Source organism: Choristoneura fumiferana, chromosome 29, assembly GCF_025370935.1.
Source record: "Choristoneura fumiferana chromosome 29, NRCan_CFum_1, whole genome shotgun sequence".
Taxonomy (NCBI): Eukaryota; Metazoa; Arthropoda; class Insecta; order Lepidoptera; family Tortricidae; genus Choristoneura; species Choristoneura fumiferana.
The window spans coordinates 4,245,893-4,269,495 of NC_133500.1; the positions used below are offsets into that span (position 1 = coordinate 4,245,893).

General features: G+C 36.0%; 1 protein-coding gene across 4 annotated transcripts in view; it reads right to left on the minus strand.

The window, feature by feature from the left end:
* sns (nephrin adhesion molecule sticks and stones) overlaps positions 1 to 22,927 on the minus strand; it is a 382,036-nt gene extending 359,109 nt beyond the window's left edge. For 3 of the 4 annotated variants that reach the window (XM_074109582.1, XM_074109581.1, XM_074109579.1), the window contains exons 1-2: positions 22,796 to 22,927; positions 959 to 1,129 (exon numbers count right to left, since the gene is read on the minus strand). In XM_074109582.1, the coding sequence (XP_073965683.1) occupies positions 959 to 998 (40 nt within the window). In that variant the 5' untranslated portion in view covers positions 999 to 1,129; positions 22,796 to 22,927. The other variant, XM_074109580.1, reaches the window with a different exon arrangement.
* Between the last annotated feature and the right edge of the window lie 676 nt (positions 22,928 to 23,603).

Sequence of the window (23,603 nt, forward strand, 5' to 3'; positions counted from 1 at the left end):
ACAAAATATGGCTCGGCTCGCGGTGCTCGGCCTGAGGCTGCTCTAATGGATACGCGGCTCTATAATATTTAATTTAGTTTTAATTAATTACGTATTCGATGTAGGCAAATGTTGAGTACGAATATTAATATTGGCACATCACTAGCGCCCCTAAGTTTAACAACCCCAGGTATTCAACACAGTCGATGCTAACAAAAGAAAATATGGCAGGCACTCTGTTTGATTACTTTTATTGGCAAATAAAAGTTTTACTAAAGCTGTTTCAGCTAAAAACCATTGTAATTTATTTCGACTTAAATTAATTGGAGTGCTTTTAAAACGTCACTTTTTGTTTACTAAATACAAGTAATATTTGAGGTCTTAAAACTGACTCGTAATTGAAAAGAGTTTTGTAGTATTTTTTAAGCAATTGATTTTAAAGTCAATCAAGATTGGGAAACACTCAATTATCCTAAAATTGCAGGTGGTAGGACCTTGTGCAAAATTGAAAAGAAGTGACCTTATGAAAAATGTTTAGACTTAACCCTGTGAAATAAAGTCGAATACAAATAAAAAAAAATATATATTTGAGTGACATCGATTATCCTAAAAATAAACTAGCTATAATATACAATTCGATAAGTCTTAACCCTGTGAAAGAGCGCCCATAAAGCAGCGTTTCCACCAGAGATGTGCGAGAATGTGTTGCGAGGAATATGTTTTTCACTAACCAATAAGGCTGATCGCTTCATTTACCTGGCCTCGCTCCGCTCAGCTGTTCCTCCAGAGCTGTGCGAGGATGCGTAAATGAGCGTTACTATTGGTTAATGAAAACATTCCTCGCAACACATTCCACGCTGGATTATAATTCTAATACGCTGGGGCTAGAAATGCTCCATTAAAACATTAAAATACTATTTTTAAACCATTTTTTGGCTATGATGTGATACGACAAAAAAAATAGATTTTTTAGACTTACCACATAAAACGGCAACCAAGGTCCTCGTTGTGGCACACATCTTTGTTCCCAATAAACACACTACACATAGTCTCACTGTCAAGCACTGTCAAACACTGTCAAATGCAGCACATTGTCACTAACACCACACTACACTAATACCCACTGGACTCGTCATCTACACTTGCATATCTGAAAAAGAAAAAAATATGTTAATCATTCAGAAAATAAGTACTTACAAAAGTATGAAACTTGCTTCAAATGTTAAAGGTAACATTTACGCTGAACATCAAGTAAATTCATCATTATCATCATCTTAGCCGTAGGACGTCCGCTGTTGGACATACGCCTCTACTTAAACTCCAGTTGCTTTGGTTGGAAGCAGATCTAGATTCAAACATAAGTGTTGTTGTTGTGTTTCGGCGAGGAGAGTAAGACAGCCGGTGAACTTACTGGCACTTGAGGTATCCCATCTTAAGCCTCTAGGTTGGCAACGCATCTGCAATACCCCTGGTGTTGCAGACGTCTACGGGCGGTGGTGATCTCTTACCATCAGGAGATCCACATGCTTGTCAAAAAAAAAGTACATATCATATTAACACCATACACCATATCATTAAAATATTGTAAAAGTGAGTTTAAATATTTTTCATAAAGCTAACGGAAGAATTGAGTGTTTTATCTTCAGCTTCATCAAAACTAATTTTAACCTCTGAAATAAAACAATCAGTTAGAAAAAATCAAACGGTGGGTGTACAATTTCTTTAAGAAATAAATACACACGAAAACGTTTTATTGGGAACACAACGATTAGGTACAATAGAAAGCTGCACAGAATTGGTTAACATGTTCAAGCTTATAAGACAAGGAACACGTTAAAAATGTATTTTGGTTAAAATTTGTAATACGGGTCTCACACCTGTCGCCTTAGACTAATGATAAAGCGAGATAGCTTAGCACGTATCTTCCATCCTGCTCACTTTCTCGACAGGTGCACCTACCCCAGGGAATATACACAGGAACTGGTCGAAAAAAACCAACAAGAAATAGTGACGATGATAATATTATGTATGCAACGGACGACACGACTTTATATCTTAGAGCACTCTATTTTGTGAGCGTTTTCAATTGTGTTTGCAATGTCTCGAAAATGGTCGGCTTAGTCAAATAATATAACTTATCGATTGATAGATTAAGTACCTTTCAAATACAAAAAGTAAATGTCAATGAAGAATACAAGTAAATTACGTTACCAATTTTGTCGTAATTGACACATTTTTATTGTAAAATACCTGATTACGGTTATACGGTTGGTTTGTTTTGGGATATATCAATATAAAATCCTAAAATATACGCATCACGCTTATACTTGGTACTAATAGCTAGTAATAAAATAATCGCTGTAAATGAACACAATAAGACATTTTATTTTGAAAAAAAAAAAACTAAAGGAATTTAGTAAGACTTAATATGTAGTTCAATCAAGTGAAGAAAATCGTGAGTAAAGGTTCATATAAAAATATGCCATTTATACGTCATTTTATACGCCAAATACTTTAATTTGTTGTTTACTAATTAATTACCTGAAGATAAATTATATTCTTTCTCTGTCACAAAATGTACGGAGCAACGGTAAAGCCTAAAAAATACGTCGCCAAGTCACCCACGCTTTATTTTTTCTAAGAAACTTGAACATATCGGGTTTAAGGCAAAACCACTTAACCTCACAGTTTTTAGTTTTAGAGCCGTGTGCTTTGGATGACGTAAGCAATCCTCTCATGTGTTGGCTCGCTTATCATTCGATAAAATACGTGGGTTGTTATTAATTACTAATTTCTAATGGCATGGCAACATTGGTAAAGTATGTACAAATCAGTAAAAATAAGTTTTTGTCAAAATTGTATCTTCAATTCAAGCTCTTTTGGTTACTGTGTGTGTATGTGCTAATCAAAGCCACGGGTTTACGGTGGATGCAGGCCGCTTCCAAAAGAAGCAACTGGAGGTCTGTGGGGAGGCCTATGTCCAACAGTGGACGTCTTACGGCTGATATGTTGAAGTATGTATGTATAACTTTTTTAAAACAACAGATTATCGTGAACCACAGAGGTTTGAGGACTACTTACAAAAGCAACATACGCACATTGTAACTTTTAAAAATACCTAGGTTTTCACTGTATGTACCTAATAAAATATTTTTTTTTTTTCAAAGTCTGTCTAGCTTTTCCCAAGTGTTTGAAATATCTAAGTTTTTAATTATGTAATTTAATAACCATTTATTGTCCTATGAAGCAGTAAAGCGTATTCTATCACATTAAAACCATCTCAAAATGAGATTATCCCGAACGGACGCGAAAATACGACACTATTATTTTTAAATCAAATAACTCTCATAAATTATGCCCATAAACGTCTCAAATTGAGTTATGGCAGTTTCCCTCGGCTCACAAATCAAAAGTAAGAACGATTTTGTTAATATTTGGACTTAATAAAAATAAAATTTTATTTCGCCTTTTAGAAGGAGGGCAGTAAAATATTTAAGTGGTGCTATTTCATGTCTGCTTAGGATTTTCATGGGTTTTAAATTTAGAAATAAAACCTAATTAATCGCAGTGATACAATTTAATGTTGTATATATTAAAAGAATATTCATTATAACTTACATACTAGTTACATAGGCTTAAAAAGTATAAGGTACTGTTTTATAATAATAACTAGGAAAACCGTTGGACATGTGTTTAGTCAGTTTACAGAAAACTGTCATTTCAGGCATGACTAAGACGCATTTAACTTTTTTTCCGTAGACATTAAAATACTGTTAATTAATTTATCGTAAACGCCATCAGTAATCGTAATCGTATACATTAAGATTTTCTAAAACAGTGTGTAACGACATATTATTATTTATCGTACCTAACCTACTAAAATAAATAATTTTATTAGCATATTTATGTGTGGAATAATTAGTAATGTTATGTGATTGATGCTCTTTTGAGCTAAAAAAAACATTTCATATTAAGATAGCTAGAAAAACATAGATAGGTATAAGTTTTCATGGTAATTCTTTATGAAATGTGAATGAAAACCATGCTATTATGTTTTTAAACATAGTAAAGTCTAATTGTAAATAGAATTCTAAAGCCCAATTTAGACTCATCATATTTATCGAAAATTGTACTATTTTTGAATTGGTCAATCAAGCACCGTAATACTCAGTTAAAGTGACCATAGTTTGAGCGAGCAGAGCCGCGGGTACAGATTAGTCATACAGAAATTATGAAACGCGTTGTAAACAAAGTATAAGGTAACGAAAATCAAATTAAAAAGCCGAGCTCTGCTTAAGTTACGTAAATAGGGGTCTTAAAACAATTTGGCCGGCAAACATTATAAATCCATTGGACCTAGCCAAATAAACAAGTAAGAAGATAGAAAAAAAAACTGTTTTCTCAATAAATATATACAATTTTTTAATTTAATAACGTAACTAAAACATAACGGAACCAACGAAAACGCTATAAAAAGTACGTTCACAATTTTTCTTTTGTAGCCCATAAAACAGAAACGACATATTAATTTCGTAGATAAAAAGTATTATGTTTTGGGTTATAGTTGTAAAACACGGCATGCAGGGTCTCCCTTGTGTCGTAAAATTTCGTTCAGCTAAATAAATACAATTTATTTTTGCTTTACATTTTTTAGCTCAACTTATTTTAACGTCTTTGCGGTTCATTTTGTTTCGCCTCTTTAGAGAGAAGTGCAGTCAACTTGCAACAATATTTTCAATTCTTTCAAACTCCTATTAAAAGAAAATCATAGCACACAGGAAAAAATGCGTTTCTTTCCTTTTTGTGAATACATTTTCTCATTACCAATTTTCCATTGTTTGCCATAATGATTTTCGACAGTTGAATTCTGCCGTATGCGCCCTGATACAAATTATTTGTAGTTTAGAAACATAATAATGGATGTTGGTTGCCAAACACAAACAAATTGTCGTATGCGACATCATACAATGATCACTTATCACACGAGAACAACTTATTAATTATTATTTTTGTCTTATACGCCAATTATTTAATACTAGCCGTTGCCCGCGATTTCGTCTACAAAGAATTCATTAATTACACGTTCTCGGGAATACATTTCATGGCAAATTATTCAGTAGTTAAAATATGACAAATACAAAAATACAAAATAATATGATAATACAAAAAAGTGTTCTACAATTTAAAAGAATTTTTTGAATGTGACGGAAGGAAGTGAATAACAGTATTGTAAAAAAAAATTGTTGTATTTAGCTGATAAAATATGTATGGTAGGGATATAAATATTGTACGCCCCCATTGGGTAGCTGTTGGAACTATTATATTATGTCATCTTTTGTACACAGTTTGACAATAAATTAATTCTATTTCTATGAAAATGCAACAAACAAACAAACTCTCGTTCGAATTTTTAATATTAGTGAAAATGTACAACATTATCAGAGCCAATACGACGAACAAGGCCAAGTGTCCTGTTACATGATTCATAAAAAATAAGTTTGTGTATCATTTTATACATAGTGGTTGGCTGCTAGCCAGCATATTTGGCCCAATACAGGTCAGTTTGATTTAAGTATGTGTTCAAGCCATGCGTGTGACAGGACGTTACTAATTGAAATGCTTCAGCTAGTACTTTTCAGACAGCCGTTTTTTTTTTCAAAACGTGCAATTTGTTTTACTCGACTACTTATTGGTGAAGCTTAAAAGGTGGATTATGTTTTGGCCTGTACCTACTTATGTATATGTATGTCCGATTTTATATTCAAAAGTCATAAGTATTTATTTGCCAGAATACAGCAGGGCAGAGGCGTCTTTACCTATAGCGCAGGGTGTGCGTTGCACACGGGCGCAGCGGTGCCAGCGGTGTTAGGGGCGCCGGCCGCGGCAATTTTGTACCTATTCCATTTTGACCGCGCGCTTCCTAGATGGCGCTAAAGTAATAATTGCACACGGGCGCTACATGGGCTAAAGACGCCGCTGCAGCAGGGCTACTATGAAACTCGAAAGTCGAAGTTCGTATCGTACCGTCCCTCTCGATCTCGTATTAAATAGTATAAGTGTCAGAGGGACCGCACGATACGAACTTCGAGTTTGAGTTTCGTAGTAGTCCTGCAGGAAGGTCTTACATTGTATATTTTTATTTCAGTGTATTCAGCCTGCATTCAGGCGGGCAAATATTTTGTTGAGAGGCGATTAATTATTTTATTACAATTTCCTATGTAAAATACCAAATTAAAATCCAAATAGTACAAAATAATTATATAACTAAATAGACTTATTTACAAGTATATTGAAAGCTTTTTTACGCAGTCGGATTTTTTAAAATTTTATTGTACTTATTTAACGATTGATATAGTAAATAAACACGTAAAAATATGAAATTAGCTGTTAACAAGAGAAAGAGACGTACGAAGAAGAACTTAATTTTTATACTATTTTTTTATTTTCTCAATGCACCTACTGCTATTCTTAAGTATACAGGTTATCTATAAAAAGGAAATGTGAAGAAACATGGTAACACCTAAATCAATCGATGAGCGTCTCTTATAAATCCATAGTTGTGCGTTTGCGCAATCTAACTAAACACCAATGATCTTTTATCGTCCAAATTACTGAAATATTGACAAATCTAACTATTATAACCTATCCGATCCAGTTCCCTTAATCGTCTTTTTAACTTTGTAATTACATTGTTTAAATTGTATTATTTGTCAATACATACACGTTTTTAGTAATGTTAACAAGTGAAGTCCATTTTTGAGTAAATCACTCTCCTACGCCTCTAATTGATGTGACTAACCTCGTAAAGCCCATTATGTGTCGTTTTTCGAAAAGCTCACCGACTGCTTGTTGCGACACTGTCTTGCCCACACGACGTGGGCCGGCTGTATGGTCTCGTACACTAGTGACAGCGGTTGTTATGGACTACTTTCATTTGTGTCAATCGAATAGCTTAGTGATTAGGGCGAAGGCAAGACTTACAATAAATACTATGGTCTACAGATATTTATCACATATTGTGGTATTTACTGATTGTGTATTCTAGCAAATACAAATATGAAATATGAGTATTTACGAAGTAGGATATTATAATGTAAGACTGAAAACCTTCGGTTATTGCGTCTATCCTTCGCCTAGAGAACCTGACTACAAAACCTGAGGTCCCGGGTTCGATCCCCGGTCGAAGTAGATTTCTGTGTGAAAAATACGAATGTTAATGTTTTAAACTTTTATTATTCTCACCCATACTTCCGGACTTAAACACTACTACTATGTCTATAATGGGCACCTATAGTACCATTGCTGATGCGTTGCCGGCATTGAATGTATGTTTGTATGTAAACCCTTTTGTACAAGAAAAATTAAATACAATCGGCAAACGTTTAGATACATTCGTAAAGGCAAACATATCCCTTGAAGAGATCTCTACCAGTGAACCCTACCTCACGTACACTTGTAATGTACCTACATTATATTCTTAAGGGATAAGGCCGCCTATTTACCTTGCAATTTTCTCTCTGTGTACCTGTTTTCTGTAACGTTTACTATTCGTGGTGTATATAAAGGGTCATTGTATTGCATTTTATTATATACATCATTAGAATGTTTTTGATAACACGCTTTTTCTTGTAGCTTAAGCCACATCATGAAACCCTATGTAGGCGGCAAAATGTTTGTGAGAGGCAATTATTTTGTCTGTTCGTCAGTGCGTGCGTCGAGCCTTTGTTTTGTGTCGAATCAAACAATTTTTCCGTTGTATATTTATATTTTTCATATTTGATTTGGGAACTAGTATGCTTCATACTCCTGGCAGTCACTCTGTTTAAAAAAAGAACAGTGCCACTTTTTTCTTGTGGTTTCCAAATATTTTTATGGCAGATAATTAAAATTGTCGTAGCCGCCACAAGAAAATTATCGAAACTACATTTTTTACGACACAAAATTTTCACATCTCGTTAATATTATTTAAAATGCTTAACGGCTAATGCTTAACGGTTAACACATATAAGTCAAAAAATAAGCAGCATACTATATTTTTAACTAAAACTGTGCGTTATGACCATTTTTATTTGTTAATAAAACATTATACGACGTATAAAAGTATCTTTTGTGTATTACTTAATTTATGAGCAGCATAAAATAGTAATGAAACACATATTTTGATGCGTCTAAAGGGCCACTTCATAAATATAATTTAGTATAGAATTCACATTATGCGTTAAGCGGTTTTGCAGGCGTAAGTATGCCTACTTTGATAACTAAGATATATTGTAATTATAATTTGAAAAACGGAAATAAAGATATGCCGAAGGAAAAACCAGCGCGAGAATGTTGAACTCTACATACATTATTGTTGAGTAAAAGCATAGCCATTCGCTTCTTACGACATTTTAAATTGACACTGAAAAATTAAAATATACTAATTAAATGAAAATGACTAAACATTACTGCAATCTATTGGATTTATTTTTTACTTTATTACCAATTACTTTTGACACGATTATAACTATATACCAATCAAAAGCTAAATGGTTATTACAACACAATTAATTTTAGCGTAAACGACGAAAATTTTGCATAAATTTCAAACAGCGAAAAGAAATTATGTTTACAATGTCCAGTTGAAAGGCAATCTGCATAAAAAGAGCTTTTTAAGCTATGCAAATGAGAGGAATTACATGGTTTAAGTGGAGTTGCGATAGTATTAAATGTTGTATAATGCAATGCATTTGGTATACGAATATGAATACTATAATGCGATTTTGTGATAGTATACAAGAGAGAAAATAGGACGTTCAGGAAATCAGACATTTGAGGAAAAGGACTTTGCAGGAAAATGGAAATGCCAGGAAATGGACGTTCGAAGAAATGGACCATGGAGCCCAAAATGGACGCAGCTCTGTGAAAGACTATCTAACTCCCTCTTGGTGGTCAAAAATATTTTTGAATACAACCTTTTATTCAGTTGGGCACGCGTTTAAATTTTATTAATGGCGCATGTCTAAAAACCCCAAATGTTTATTTATATTGGCAACTGTTTGTAAGTTTAATTTACAAAAAATGCCCTTTTTACAATATGTTGTAATTTTTTTACAAAAAAAGAAATACATCGCAAAAACTTCAAACATTATTAAAGATACATGCGGTATATACCAAACACTTACGAAACATAATGTATATGCAATAAGGCATGTGCGTGAGAACGTAGCACATGTGTTCAGCGAATGCTGTTTACGATAGTCTTTTATTTTATTACCGGCAACCGGTATAAGTATGTGGAGGTATAAACATACATTTTTATACTTACTACATAACTCTACGTTATGTAGGTACCTAAGATGTCACGAAGTAACACCCAAATACGGTTTCTCATCAATATTATCATCATCTCAGCCGTAGGACGTCCACTGTTTGACATAGGCCTCCCCGATAGACCTCCAGTTGCTTCGGTTGGCAGCGGCCTGCGTCCACCGTGAACCCGCGACTAGAAAACAGTATCTGACTAGGTATATTTTATTAATTAATAAAGCTTTTTAATGCATGTTATCCTGGAAAAGGCCTTGAATGGAGACCGCGCTGCGGCAAGAGCAGCGTAGGACGTCCACCAACCGGATGGATGACCTGGTTACAGCCGCGGGTTCACGGTGGATGCAGGCCGCTTCTAACCGAAGCAACTGGATGTCCAACAGTGGACGTCTTACGGCTGATATGATGATGGATTCCATCAAGATATTTTATCAAATGAGTCGCAAACACACACACATAGCTTTCGCATTTGCAATATTAGTCGGATTATGTTTAAGAGAAGTCTCTTCTTTCCATTCTCCATACAAACGCAGTCCCGGTCTCATTTGAAAACTAGGCAACAGAAATAGATGAAATTTTGTAAGTATGGACTAGACGTAATTATCTATGCCTGTGGTTTTTCAATTTTCATACAAATGTGTAATATCAGAATTACAGGAGCTCAAAAGTCTACAAAAAAAAGAGGTCAACTTTGCACGAGAATTACAGACTAATAAAACATTTTTACAAAAAACGAAAACACTACAGGCATAGAAAATATAATAAATATCTTGATTGTAACATATGATTGATTTCTGTGCTATACTTTTCGTATAATATGAGGACAACGAAACCCAAAATTCAACCGCCCAAACCTTGAAAAGCCTACAGCTATCTCGATATAAATTATGGACGTCGTTGCGGAAGGCATGGGGGGACGGCTGTGAGCGCTTATGTCACGAGCGATAAAGACAGCAATATCCCAAACGAAATAACGCGGCCGCGCGTCCGGCAGGGAAACTTCTCTTAAGCTACATTAAAATTTATTTAGACATCAACATGACAAATATAATATTTACGAGGTCTATCAAAGGCAATGTAATGATGTCGAGGTACTCGTAATGTTTATTTTATTTTGCTTTATTTGTACAAGATCCTTGATTGACGATCTTCGCTTGATTTATGTAGCGAAATTGAAAACGAAGACGCCGTGAAGATTTTTGAACTTCGTATGTAGTCATTCTTATACGACCAGACTACTACACTTATTTATTTATTTGACGACCAGATGGCCTAGTGGTTAGAGAATCTGACTACGAAGCTTTAGGTCCCGGGTTCGATTCCCGTGTCGGGGCAGATATTTGTATGTAAAATACGAATGTTTGTTCTCAGGTCTCTCTATATAATTATATTTATCCGTTGCATAGTTTGTGTGTGTGTGTATGTTTGTTACTCCTTCACGCTAAAACGGCTGGACAGATTTGGATGAAATTTGGTATGTAGGTAGCTGGACATCTGGAACAACACATAGGTTACTTTTTATCCCGATATTCTTACGGGATATTGATAAAATCTTGAAATTTCAACCGCTGGGTTTAGAGTCTTTAAATTTTAGACAGTTGTTCTTAACAAAACCTCAATATGAAGACAGCGTTATAAATTTTGGGAATTCCCGGTGGTATTTTATAAAGTCCCGAAATTTCTATTGTACCAGATTGAATAGTTTACGCGTGCGAAGCCGCGGGTAAACTCTAGTATTATCTTTAGCTAGCTCGCGGTTATTTACTTATACATCCTATAACTGTTTATACTGGTCCAATTACTGTTTAAATAACAAAGGTAAGAATCCATTATTGTTTGTTTGTTTGTTAACACGTCATGTTTGTTGCCAAATGACTCTGAATCATGTAGGACACTTTCGACTGGATTACCTTTAGCTTATATATTTAGCTCGGTTATACTCTGAGTACTCCCGATAGCTACGCTTTTAGTTATCAGTCCACTGTCTTAAAAATTATATACACTATCATGAGAATAAAATGAACATAACCTAAAAACAAAAAGTTGGAAACCCCCGACATTATAAAAATGAGTTATAAAAATGGTCAAGAACGAGTCAAATTCTTTATGTAAGAGGGGTAATTTTACATTGGTTATGCTAATAACATAGACAAACATAAAAAAATTGAATTTTCAGAAGTTTTTACTATTTGTTTGTTTGTACGTTGTAGGTACTGTAAGAGCTGCCTTTACACCAAATTCCAAGTTTCCATGCGTATTAGAAGTACCTTATATTAGGTTTTTATTCTTCTGCAATTTGCATATAAAGAAACGCCTTTTCATTAAATGATATTGTAACGGATAACTTACGTCTTAAACAGAGTTTAGCTCGACATGTTTCGGGCTAATATCGTAGCCCTTCTTCTCAGGAGCACGCGACTCGGCGGCTGCCGCAGCCGCAACACGCACACTTCGCTTAACTCGGCTTAAGACGTAAGTTATCCGTTACAATATCGTTTAATATGAGCGAGTCTTACGGTAGTTTCATGTTCAAAACGCCTTTTTATGAGTTTTATTATTACTTTCGACCTTAAGGGTTCTTGCTTATTGCGGCACAGAATCCTAAAAACGGAAACGGAATCATTTTGTCTAATAACACGCCCCCCTGGGCATGGTTCGGGAGATGCTGACGGCATTCCCTCTTTGAACAATTATATTTTGAGACATCAAAAATGGTTCTAATGACTTCGAGGAAATTGGTTATAAAATTATATGTAGCGCTTAAGGGATGGATAAATCGGCCAAGCTGGTTTAAATTCTAGGAAAACGTGTATTAAGGAGTATTTTCATTAAAATATGAGGTATTTTTGATCAGTGGCTGAACTTCAAGGATAAGTTCACTTTTTACATGTATCTCAAGTTTATATTCTCTAGTTTCCTTTATTTTGTACAACAAAAAGTCTACATACTCATACATACATATTTATTACGATATCGAACGATCACTTGGTCAACAAGTTTATACTGTACGTATTAATAATATAATCGTACTAAAAGATGTGTGGTGTTGCAGATATTTATGGGCGGTGGTGATCTCTTACCATCAGGAGACCCACATGCCCGTTTGCCATCCAGTCGAATAAAAAGAAAGTTAAGAAGAACATATTATGTTTATTTTATTAAATCGAAAAAAAAATGTGTTGCTCAATAAAATGCATTACTTAACTTAGTTGTCAAAATTAACCTGATTATAATTGCAGTTTCCATTCATTGAGTTCTTAGTTTACCTACTCGTAAATTGAACAAAGTATGAATACCCTTAAAACTATGAAGTTTTCAACAAAACGAGAGAGAGACAAACCATCCTGCGTATGAACTTGTGAACAATCAAAAAGCATTTGAACATGATATTACAGTGAGTCACTCATATCTATTGAAATAAACCCAGATAACAGCAGCCGCCGTGGCATGTGCTCACAGAGGAAGGGGTACGTATTAGCCCAAAACATGTAGAGCTAAACTCGATTTGAGACGTGATCCGAATTTATTTTACTAAATATCAGTCAAAAAACCGATAACATAAGTTGCCGTTTTATCGCGAAAACATCGAACGAAATAAAATTAGGTTTAAAACAAAATTAAAGAAAGAAAAATGTTCACATTTAGAAAAACACACAAATACAACAAAATTAAAACAAAAAAAAAGAATAAATAGCAACACGCAAATAAAACAAAAATTGAAACTACACGATTTTGTGTGTCCCCGCAAAAGTGAAATGGCCGCTGACTCAGCATAATGCTGAGGCGTTAGACGCCTTCAGCGCTGATATTCTGTCAGAACCGTCTGTGACTCACGGAATGATACATAAAATATAGTAAACTTATCCATATTTTTTAATAAAATTAAGAAATAAAAATAGATTTAATTGTAAGTAAACAAGAAATAAATAAATAACAATAAACCATAAGTAAAAACAAGGGACAAATAAGTTGTTCAAAAAACATTAGGCTGGCGTACTCAAAGTGCAAATTACCCTCAAACAGTTAAAAATCCGTTAATTTTTGCAAGTGTTTGCAGTTAAATAAACGATATAATTCAATCCAACGCTTGCATAGCGACATATAGCATACTCATACAAGCTGTACTCGTAAACGTGCGGGCCATATGCCGCGACGCGGGAGACAGTCAGAGCGCACTAAATATAATCGTATTTGTGATAATTCGAACGTATCATACCTACTTGGTTTGGAAGATTAACTTTTCATCATCATCATCATCATGTCAGCCGAAAGACGTCCACTGCTGGACATAGGCCTCCCCCAAGGCTCTCCATTCAGACCGGTTTTGTGCTTTCCGCATCCACCGCGATCCCGCGATCTTAACCAAGTCGTCGCTCCATCTTGTTGGAGGCCTACCGACAGCTCGTCTCCCGGTCCGCGGACGCCATTCGAGAACCTTCCGACCCCATCAAGATCAGATTAACATCAGATTAACTTTTAGAAAAAGATTACTTAATAAATACAATACAAAGACTCTTTATTGTACACCAGAAATAGTAAGCGAGACAGAAAACATACACAGACAAAAAAAAATACAAGGTAAGCAAAAGGCGGCCTTAAACAGTATTGCTGATGTACGCAAAGCAGGAAGAAAGATACAAAATGTGTGTTTACGAGTTGGTACAACGTTAATCATCTACCGCAGTATTGTTAGTGTTATCACTTACTTCTTTTCTGATAGCAGCTCGTTCTTGTGTGGGGTCGCAGTTCTAACCTAACCTACTTTAGTGGTAACGAACTTCCGCCCAAGTGTCCTTAAAGGGTTGAAAGTTTTAAAACGTAACGGCGATTTTATACTAAAATTTATATAAAATGAAACCTATATCAAATGGACTAATATACCAAAAGTGTGTATGTCGTACCTACGTTAGTTGACTATTCGACATCAATAATAAATGATCTATTTGCAAAATTATACAATAATAAATGAAATTTGTTAAGTGATTATTCGGTGAAATGAATTATTTGTAAAACATGCAGTTGTATAAAGATATAAATTGATAAGTGATGTATTTGTAAATCTTTGGTTGCGAAATGAAAATTTGCTAAATGACTGGCGATGAATGATAGGACACCATGGGGGAGGCCTATGAACAACAGTGGACGTCCTACAGGCTGACATGATGATAATGATTTGTTAGAGAAACCGTGTGTAAGTTTCACGGTCTGTGGCAAGGATTCCGGTGCTATGGTTTGGAGGCCATGTAGTGTCACTTGGCTCAAATTATTACAATATTTTATTTAGTTATTCTGTCTGTAGTCGAATCTTGCAAGTTAAATTTGACCAACTTTCAGTACTCAGATTGACTTAAAATTTGGGATCATCATCATCATCATCATCATCTCAGCCGTAGGATACGTCCACTGTTGGACATAGGCCTTCCCCATAGACCTCCAGTCGCTTCGGTTGGCAGCGGCCTGCATCCACCGTGAACCCGCGGCTGCAGCGCAAATTTGGAATAATTATGTAAATTGCGTGACAATACAATAATTTGGAATCTAGTGACAACCTTGTAGTGTGTGTGTAGTCCGCCCTGGATCGTCTCCACAGGACGAAACTCTTCAATTAATGTCATCGACTTGAAATTTGGTATACAAATGTAGTTTGAGTGACAATGCAAGTAAAGTCGACAAAAAGTACAGTCAGCAAAAAAAGCTTGTATTAAAAATTAAATTTTTACCTAATACTTATTAGTCATTAACTTCGTGTAATTTTTATATTGTCTTCATAGTTAAGGCCTGTTGGTACTGACATGTCATGATCAAAGTTCCATATACTCGTAATAAAAAAGCTAAAGACATAGATTTTTTTTTTCATCAAACAGATGTTTGCAAGTCTCTGTAGCTGGTATTCTTTACTACAAGCAAAATTTAGGCCAGAAAGACCACCGCGGCTACAAATTCGGCACGTGCTCTCTGGGAGGGAACGTTCACAGATATTTATAGACAGGTCAAAAGTCTGGAGTCACAAATTGATGTCGCCTCTGATTTTTATACCTGATTTAGAAAAAGGTGGGGGCGAACGTACCCCTGGATGTTCATCTAGGTCAGTGGTTACTAACATTTTTTAATCGCTGACGTAAAAGAAGGGATTGATTAGATAAAATTATAGCATGGAAATCCTTACTCCTACTAATAATATAAAGGGCGAAAGTATACATAAAATCAGGGATGTTATGGATCTCCGTATCCGTAACCGAAACTATCGGATCATCATCATCATCATCATCCCAGCCTATATACGTCCCACTGCTGGGCACAGGCCTCCTCTCAGAACAAGAGGGCGGGAGGGAGAGGGGGGGGCTAATTTTATATACTTACAGTCAAATAATTGTATAAAAATTATTATGAATATTTGAATCGTATCAATTATTAAAAATATGAATTATTAAAATAAGTTTTTGTCGGATTGGGAACTTCACACGCACCATTGAATTGCTTCGCAGGTTTGTGCAGGTTTCCTCACGATGTTTTCCTTCACCGCAAAGCTCGTGGTAAATTTCAAATGTAATTCCGCACATGAGCTTATATATATATATATATATTTCCTGACGCTATTTAAACACAAAAAATAAGTAATATTGTGTTTAAATATATACAAAACCTTGTGGTAAAGGTGATAAAAAGTCATAATCTTTGTTGTTGGATCCAATAGAAAATTTCGATGTGGTTACAAAATAACGATTTTTTTTCTCACAAGATTTCGCGACGATGTTTAATACAGTTTATGTTTTATGATCTCGTCCTTAGTGTTAATAATTTCTTGACATAACTGATTTCTTGTCAACTTCATGAAGGGACACTTTTTTGAGAAATACTCATTAATCTTCGTTTCGTCATTCAGTCATAAATGTTTTTGCAGACGGAGTCGCGGGCTAAAGCTAGTTTACAAATAACACCACTTTTAACCCCCGACGCAAAAAGAGGTGTGTTATAAGTTTGGCCGCTATGTGTGTCTGTCTGTCTGTGGCACCGTGGCTCTTGAACGGGTGGACCGATTTCAATGCGGTTTCTTATTGGAAAGCAGGTTTTTTAGCGATGGTTCTTGCACATGTTTTATCAAAATCGCCGTTTTTGAGTTATTGAACTTTGAAGTGTCAAAGTCGGAGGGTTTTGCAAAACTAACGACAATATAGTATTTTGCTTTCAGCCAGTTTCCCTGTGTGTATGTAATGAGGGCTATCGCGTATGAATTCGCCACTAGAGGCGCTAGTGTAGCGTGAGGTCTCCGAAATGTCAAATCTCATAGTTTTTGGGTGAGCTACGCGGGTTTATTTATAATTAGAATAAATTTGTGAATATTTTGCATTATCTGAAATTAAATAGCAAATATGCGTTCCGGGGCAATGAATGTCTGTGTTTTGAGACAGTTTTGTCTTTCGAAAACCTTTGTCCTCCCTTTTTTCCGAACAAAACGGGGACTATGCAACACTGTGGCATGCTCGATATTTTTATGGTACGGTTTTAAGGTGTATTAAATATGATTTTAATCTAAACTTTGTTTTCACGCCCGTAATAACAGACTTTGAAAGCCATACTTAAAAACCTCACGCTACAGTGCGCCATCTAGTGAGACAAAAAAAGATAGCCCTCATTGGATTATTTTTCAAAGTCCAACGTTTTAAGCCTATAACTATGTTGTCAAAGCGGCCGATCGGGTCCCGCCGTCCACTCCCGCGCAACCGGTCCCTAGCCAAGTGCATCCGCTCAAACCTGCGCCACCGCAACGCTTATCATAGTTTTAAAACAAGCTTTTAGAACATACTGATTTGGTTCGACAAACTTCATTTTTAACCCCCGAATGTGTGTCTATCTGTGGCACCGTAGCTCTTAAACGGGTAGACCGATTTGAACGCGGTTTCTTTTATTTGAAAGCGGGTTTTTTAGCAATGCTTCTTAGATATGTTTTGTCAAAATCGGTTTAGCCGTTTGTGAGATATTGAACTTTGAATTGACAAAGTCGGGAGTTTTCCAACTTTTTGTTAGTTAGGTTATATCAAGAATTCTTACAGCGGAAAAGGCTGGCGTGCTTTTAGTAGCCCTTGGTGTTATACAATAATTGTTATAAAATTGCAGATTTTTTATTCGGATGAGAGTTCAAAATCCAAATCTAGTTTTTGCTGAATTTACTTGCATTGTTGTCCATATTAAACATGTTTACCAAATTTCTAATCTACTTCTAAGATTTGACAAATGGCAGTTTTTTTTTTATTTGACTGGATGGCAAACGAGCAAATGGGTCTCCTGATGGTAAGAGATCACCACCGCCCATAAACATCTGCAACACCAGGTGTATTGCAGACGCGTTGCCAACCTAGAGCCCTAAGATGGGATGCCTCACGTGCCAGTAATTTCACCGGCTGTCTTACTCTCCACGCCGAAACACAACAGTGCAAGCACTGCTGCTTCACGGCAGGAATAATGCAAGAAATTCAAGAAGTTTCCGGAAAAAAATTAAAGCAATACGTCAAAAAACGTCAAACTGCAAAACTTGGTAAAGTTCACAAAAAACTATCGATTTTAAGACGAGGTTTTTCCTATCAAATTTCTCACACAGGCTTGTGCAGATTTTCTAATATTTTCCTTCACTAAAAAAGCTCCACTGTCAATTTTATGTGTGATTTCTTACAAATATTCCCAACAGTCCGAGGTGCCTGCTCGGGTTCGAACCCACGATCCTCTCATTGAGAAGCTTAGACTAAACCACTACACTACCAGCGCATTCAGTTAAAATCAAATTATAACATTTCAATCAGTATATGTATATCCGTGGTGGCCTAGTGGTTTGACCTATCGCCTCTCAAGCAAGAGGGTCGTGGGTTCAAACCCGGCTCGCACCTCTGAGTTTTTCTAAATTCATGTGCGAATTACATTTGAAATTTACCACGAGCTATGCGGTGAAGGAAAACATCGTGAGGAAACCTGCACAAACCTGCAAAGCAATTCAATGGTGCGTGTGAAGTTCCCAATCCGCACTGGGCCCGCGTGGGAACTATGGCCCAAGCCCTCTTGTTCTGAGAGGAGGCCTGTGCCCAGCAGTGGGACATATATAGGCTGGGATGATGATGATGATGATGAATCAGTAACTATTGACCTGACATAACTTATACATAATAATAATAATCCCAGCCTATATACGTCCCACTGCTGGGCACAGGCCTCCTTATACATATGGCAAAATAATTAGTTTTAGGGGCGTAAACGAAATCTGTTATACGTCATTTCTGTATTGGGTTTCGGTTTATCTATTAACATGACACCACGATTTAAACTAGCTATTGCCGACAAGTTTGTCCGAGTCCCTTTGTAATTAATGCACTTTTTTTACACCAAATGCAGTTTCTGTGTCTATCTGCTTGAAATGTAAATAACCCTAAACCCAGAAATAAAAAAAATAACCCCGACTTTGTCACTTCAAAGTTCAATATCTCAAAAACGGCTAAAGAACCATCGCTAGAAAACCTGCTTTCAAATAAAAACCGCATTCAAATCGGTTCACGGTTTAAGAGCTACGATGCCACAGACAGGCAGACACACATAGCGGTCAAACTTATAACACCCCTCTTTTTGCGTCGGGGGTTAAAAAGCCCTTTGCAGCCTACACCTACACATAGAATAAAGGTTTTAATTTTGATTTGATTTGAATTATGTTTTAATTGTTTGTATTAGACTTTACTATGCGGTGATTCATATCAATAATTTTCTCACCCGCGACGTTATGATATGTCTATATGTAACAAATGTGTTCTTGTTAGCTAATCTGGTAACACGGTGAACGCTTGTGTTACTCTGAGGATGAACTTTTGTTGAGTTCGAAACGTGTCAGTGTAGTGTGGTGGTGATAGTTGGGTTGTGTGATTTGTGAGTGTTCTTACAGTGTGGAGGTGGAGAAACTGCATGTACACACATTTCTTGCATACAAGTAGCTGCATAAATGGCCTAAAATAATTTCCTTGCTCACCCGCGACCTTACGATAGCTAAGCTTATGCAAAATATGCGTGTTCATGCAGTTCCTCCACCTCCACACTGTAAGAACACACACAAATCACACAAACCCATCTATCACCACCACCACACTACACTGACGCGTTTCGAACTCAAACAGAGCTCATCTTCAGGGTGAGCAAGGAAATTATTTTAGTTCATTGATATGGACCTCCGCAAAGTAACGCCTGATTCAATAAATTATGCATAAATGGCCGCGGGCGAGCAGTAATTTATTTCATTGATATGAATTATTTCTGAACATTGCTCCCAATGATATAATCATTAATTGTAATTATGCCTTAGACATTGTCTTCTTTGCAATGGATACTATAAAACTTGAACCCGCAAGAATATGGGAATCAAAACTATATGTCATCCTCAACCTTCATCTATCTACATATAAGTTATGAACATTAAATTATCGTGAAACTCACTCATATATTAGTGAAATAAACCTGGATAGCTCACGTCCTAAATCGAGTTTAACTCGATATGTTTCGGGCTAATTTGTAGCCATTCCTTTAAGTACAGGAACATGATAAATGAAAACCATGTCGAGCTAAGCTCGATTTAAAACGTGAGTTATCCTAGTTTATTTCATTAAATATCAAGTTTCATCAGCTAGCAGTTTAAGAGAGTAACATACATACACACTCGCAAAAGTTTCGCATTTATAATCATCATCCCAGCCTATATACGTCCCACTGCTGGGCACAGGCCTCCTCTCAGAACAAGAGGGCTTGGGCCGTAGTTCCCACGCGGGCCCAGTGCGGATTGGGAACTTCACACGCACCATTGAATTGCTTCGCAGATTTGTGCAGGTTTCCTCACGATGTTTTCCTTCACCGCAAATAAATGTAATTCCGCACATGAATTTCGAAAAACTCAGAGGTGCGAGCCGGGGTTTGAACCCACGACCCTCTGTTTGAGAGGCGATAGGTCAAACCACTAGGCCACCACGGCATTTATAATAATGTATCAGTAAGATTTAAAGCGACATTCCTTAAATATCACCGCTTCCTAAGCACATTGAAATTTTAGTATTCCAAATGATTCACTTTGTCGGTCTAATAATAAACCTTGTAGATATATCTAAACTTCGTTTTTAAGGATAATGTACCCCAAAAAGGTAAGCGAACCCTTGTGGGATCACTTTGTTCGTTGGTCTATAAGTCCCAATTTTTTTAGGAATGTGTGAATATCAAGCTTTAACATAATATAAAATACCTATGTTGTTTCTAAACAACAGTTTTAGAATTAATCACTATTATAACAAATGCGATAGTAAGTCTGTACGTCTGTTGCCTGTTCACAATTAAACCACTGAATCGATTAAAACGAAATTTGGTATGAAGATAATTTTAAAACCCTGGGTAGGACATAGGATACTTTTATATCGGAAAATTACACATTTTGCGCGGGATTATTTAACGGAATATGTTATAATTATGGTCATAATTACAGATACCTAGAACATTATTTTACATTTATATTACTATATAATAACTAATTAATTTTACATTTATAATAGAACCACATGAATATATATATATGTTTCCCAACAATAAATGTCATGCATTAAAAATACAATACGGATAAACACAAACCCTCTCTTTTTTAAGTCTAAAGAAAGCACTATGCCAAAATCAATTACTTAGCAATTTATGGTTTGATTTAGGTCCGTTATTATTTTTTTCTTACTAATTAACTGATCGTAAAAATATAGACTTATTCATGGACTTCATCGTCTTATACGAAAGAAAAGTAAGAAATAATGAAAACGATTCTAAATTCTCGCCAAAATTATAGACAAGGCTACCCGTGTGTTCACCTAGTAATAATTATTCATACGGTAATTATACTGAATTCGTCCCTTGGTAACGACCCTGACTAATAGACACACGGGTGCGACTTAAGCTACACTTAATAACTCAGAGTACGACTTTAAGTTAATAATAGACAAGACAAGTAAATGTCAGATGGCACTGAGTTCAGTGTCTCGTAAAGTAAAATAAATAAAATTAAATATCATGGCACAATTGGCGCCAAATATACATCGTCCTAAATTAAAGAAATTACAATGGGTAATAAATAAATGGGTGAAAAAGCCGTGGTGGCCTAGTGGTTTGACCTATCGCCTCTCAAACAGAGGGTCGTGGGTTCAAACCCCGGCTCGCACCTCTAAATTTTTCAAATTCATGTGCGGAATTACATTTGAAATTTACCACGAGCTTTGCGGTGAAGGAAAACATCGTGAGGAAACCTGCACAAACCTGCGAAGCAATTCAATGGTGCGTGTGAAGTTCCCAATCCGCACTGGGCCCGCGTGGGAACTATAGCCCAAGCCCTCTTGTTCTGAGAGGAGGCCTGTGCCCAGCAGTGGGACGTATATAGGCTGGGATGACGATTATGAATAAATAAGCAGGTGCCAGATAAAAATACTTTTAGATAAATACATTCTTAGTTACTTTTTGTATTAAGTATGAAACAAAAACATATATACAAGCTGAACAAAATCTTTTGAAAGTGTAAACGAGCTAATACCTAAGAGACGTATGTTTTGTATGATGTATATTTACATACACATTAATATTTAAAAAAATACAAACTGAGACATGGATGCACAGAAAAACCAGAAAAAGAGACCAGCGCTGGGAATCGAACCCAGGTCCTCAGCAATCCGTGCTGCGTGCTATAACCCCTACACCACCGCTGGACAGGAATTTAGACACGAATTTTTCCTATGCATACATATCTCAGGTTGCTTATTTCTACTACAAAAAACAAAGTAACAAATTTGGAGTTGAAATAAAAAATACAAAAATATCCAAATAACCAATCATTAATATTTACTTGTTGCTTAAAAACACCAGTGCCACACAGACATAGGTACCTAATTGTTTTGTTTTTGTGCATATGATCACAGATTAAGTAAATTGGTTTCAGTGTATAAGATTTTACTCAAAGTCATAATTGGCTGGTTGTAGTTTTATATCACAAGTACAACAGGCTGGCTCTGTGGTGCAGTTAAATATCTGCCAGAACTTTGTCGCTTTAACTCTTTTTGATGGTGATACAACGATATGGTTCTAAAACCAGGCGTGAATGTTGTCAACGCAAGCCTGTTTCTGTGTAAAAAAGTGTGTAAATGTTTATAAAGGTGATAGTATGACGTAGAACCTATTACGACTTAGACGTAAGAAGTGTGTATTCATTTTGTTGTGTTACTAAAGTTTGATTTAAGAAATTGTTTATTTATTTTAATTGGAAGTGTAGTTAAAATATGCTGTAATTGGCTTAAATTTTCTTGATTGCACATGTTGCTTGTAATCGATATTACTCACCCACCATTTGAAATCCATCCGCAAAAAAATCACAAAACAAACCAACCATAACCATATAATCAACCCTCGTTCCCACACTAAAAACTAATTAAAAAACCAAAAACGCTCCCACGCAAAACCAGTATCGGCGGAAGCTTACCTCTACCGGTTTCATTCACAACACTACCACTGTGATCCACACGGAATCCACTGTCCTGCCACAGGTTGTTTGGGGGTGGACCGGCACGACCGCAGCGCGCGAGCGCTTTCGAGCATCTGAGGACAAGAGGGGGGGAATCTGCGCAGAGCAAGCCCGGGCTGCGTGAGATCTGAGCCTGCGAGGCCTCCGACACTGCGGTATCGTTGCAATTGTTGGGTTATCTTGTTATGATCGTAATGCTGGCTGATTTGAATATGGAATTGGAATTTAAAAAAAAATGCAGTACCTACTTAAAAAAAGGTAGGTACTTAGTCGAAATAATGCTGGCTGATTTAAACATGGCAACGGGATTTAAAAAAATGTGGCAGAACGTGGGCAGAACTTAAAAAACCGTACTTAATCGAAATAATACTGGCTGATTTGAAATAATTTAAAAAAAGGAATCGAAGTAATATAGACTGATGTGAAGTGGCTTTATTATAAGGAATCAAAATAATACTGGCTGATTTAATCTGACTTCAAATAGGTATGAAATAATACTGGCTCATTTGAACTGGCTGTAAAAAGGGAATCAAAATAATACTGGCTGTTTTAAACTGGTCTCAAAAAATCCATTCAACTCTGAACGGAATTCGAAAGCTAAGTAATAGTGGCAGATTTAAACCGGCTTTGAAAAAATAGAACTGAATCAAAATAATACTGATTAATACTACTAATGAAGTTGGTTTCAAAAAATCTAAATCTATGAATGTTACTGGCTGATTTTCAACAGGCTTAAAAAAAAGGTTTAATTCAACTCTTATGTAGG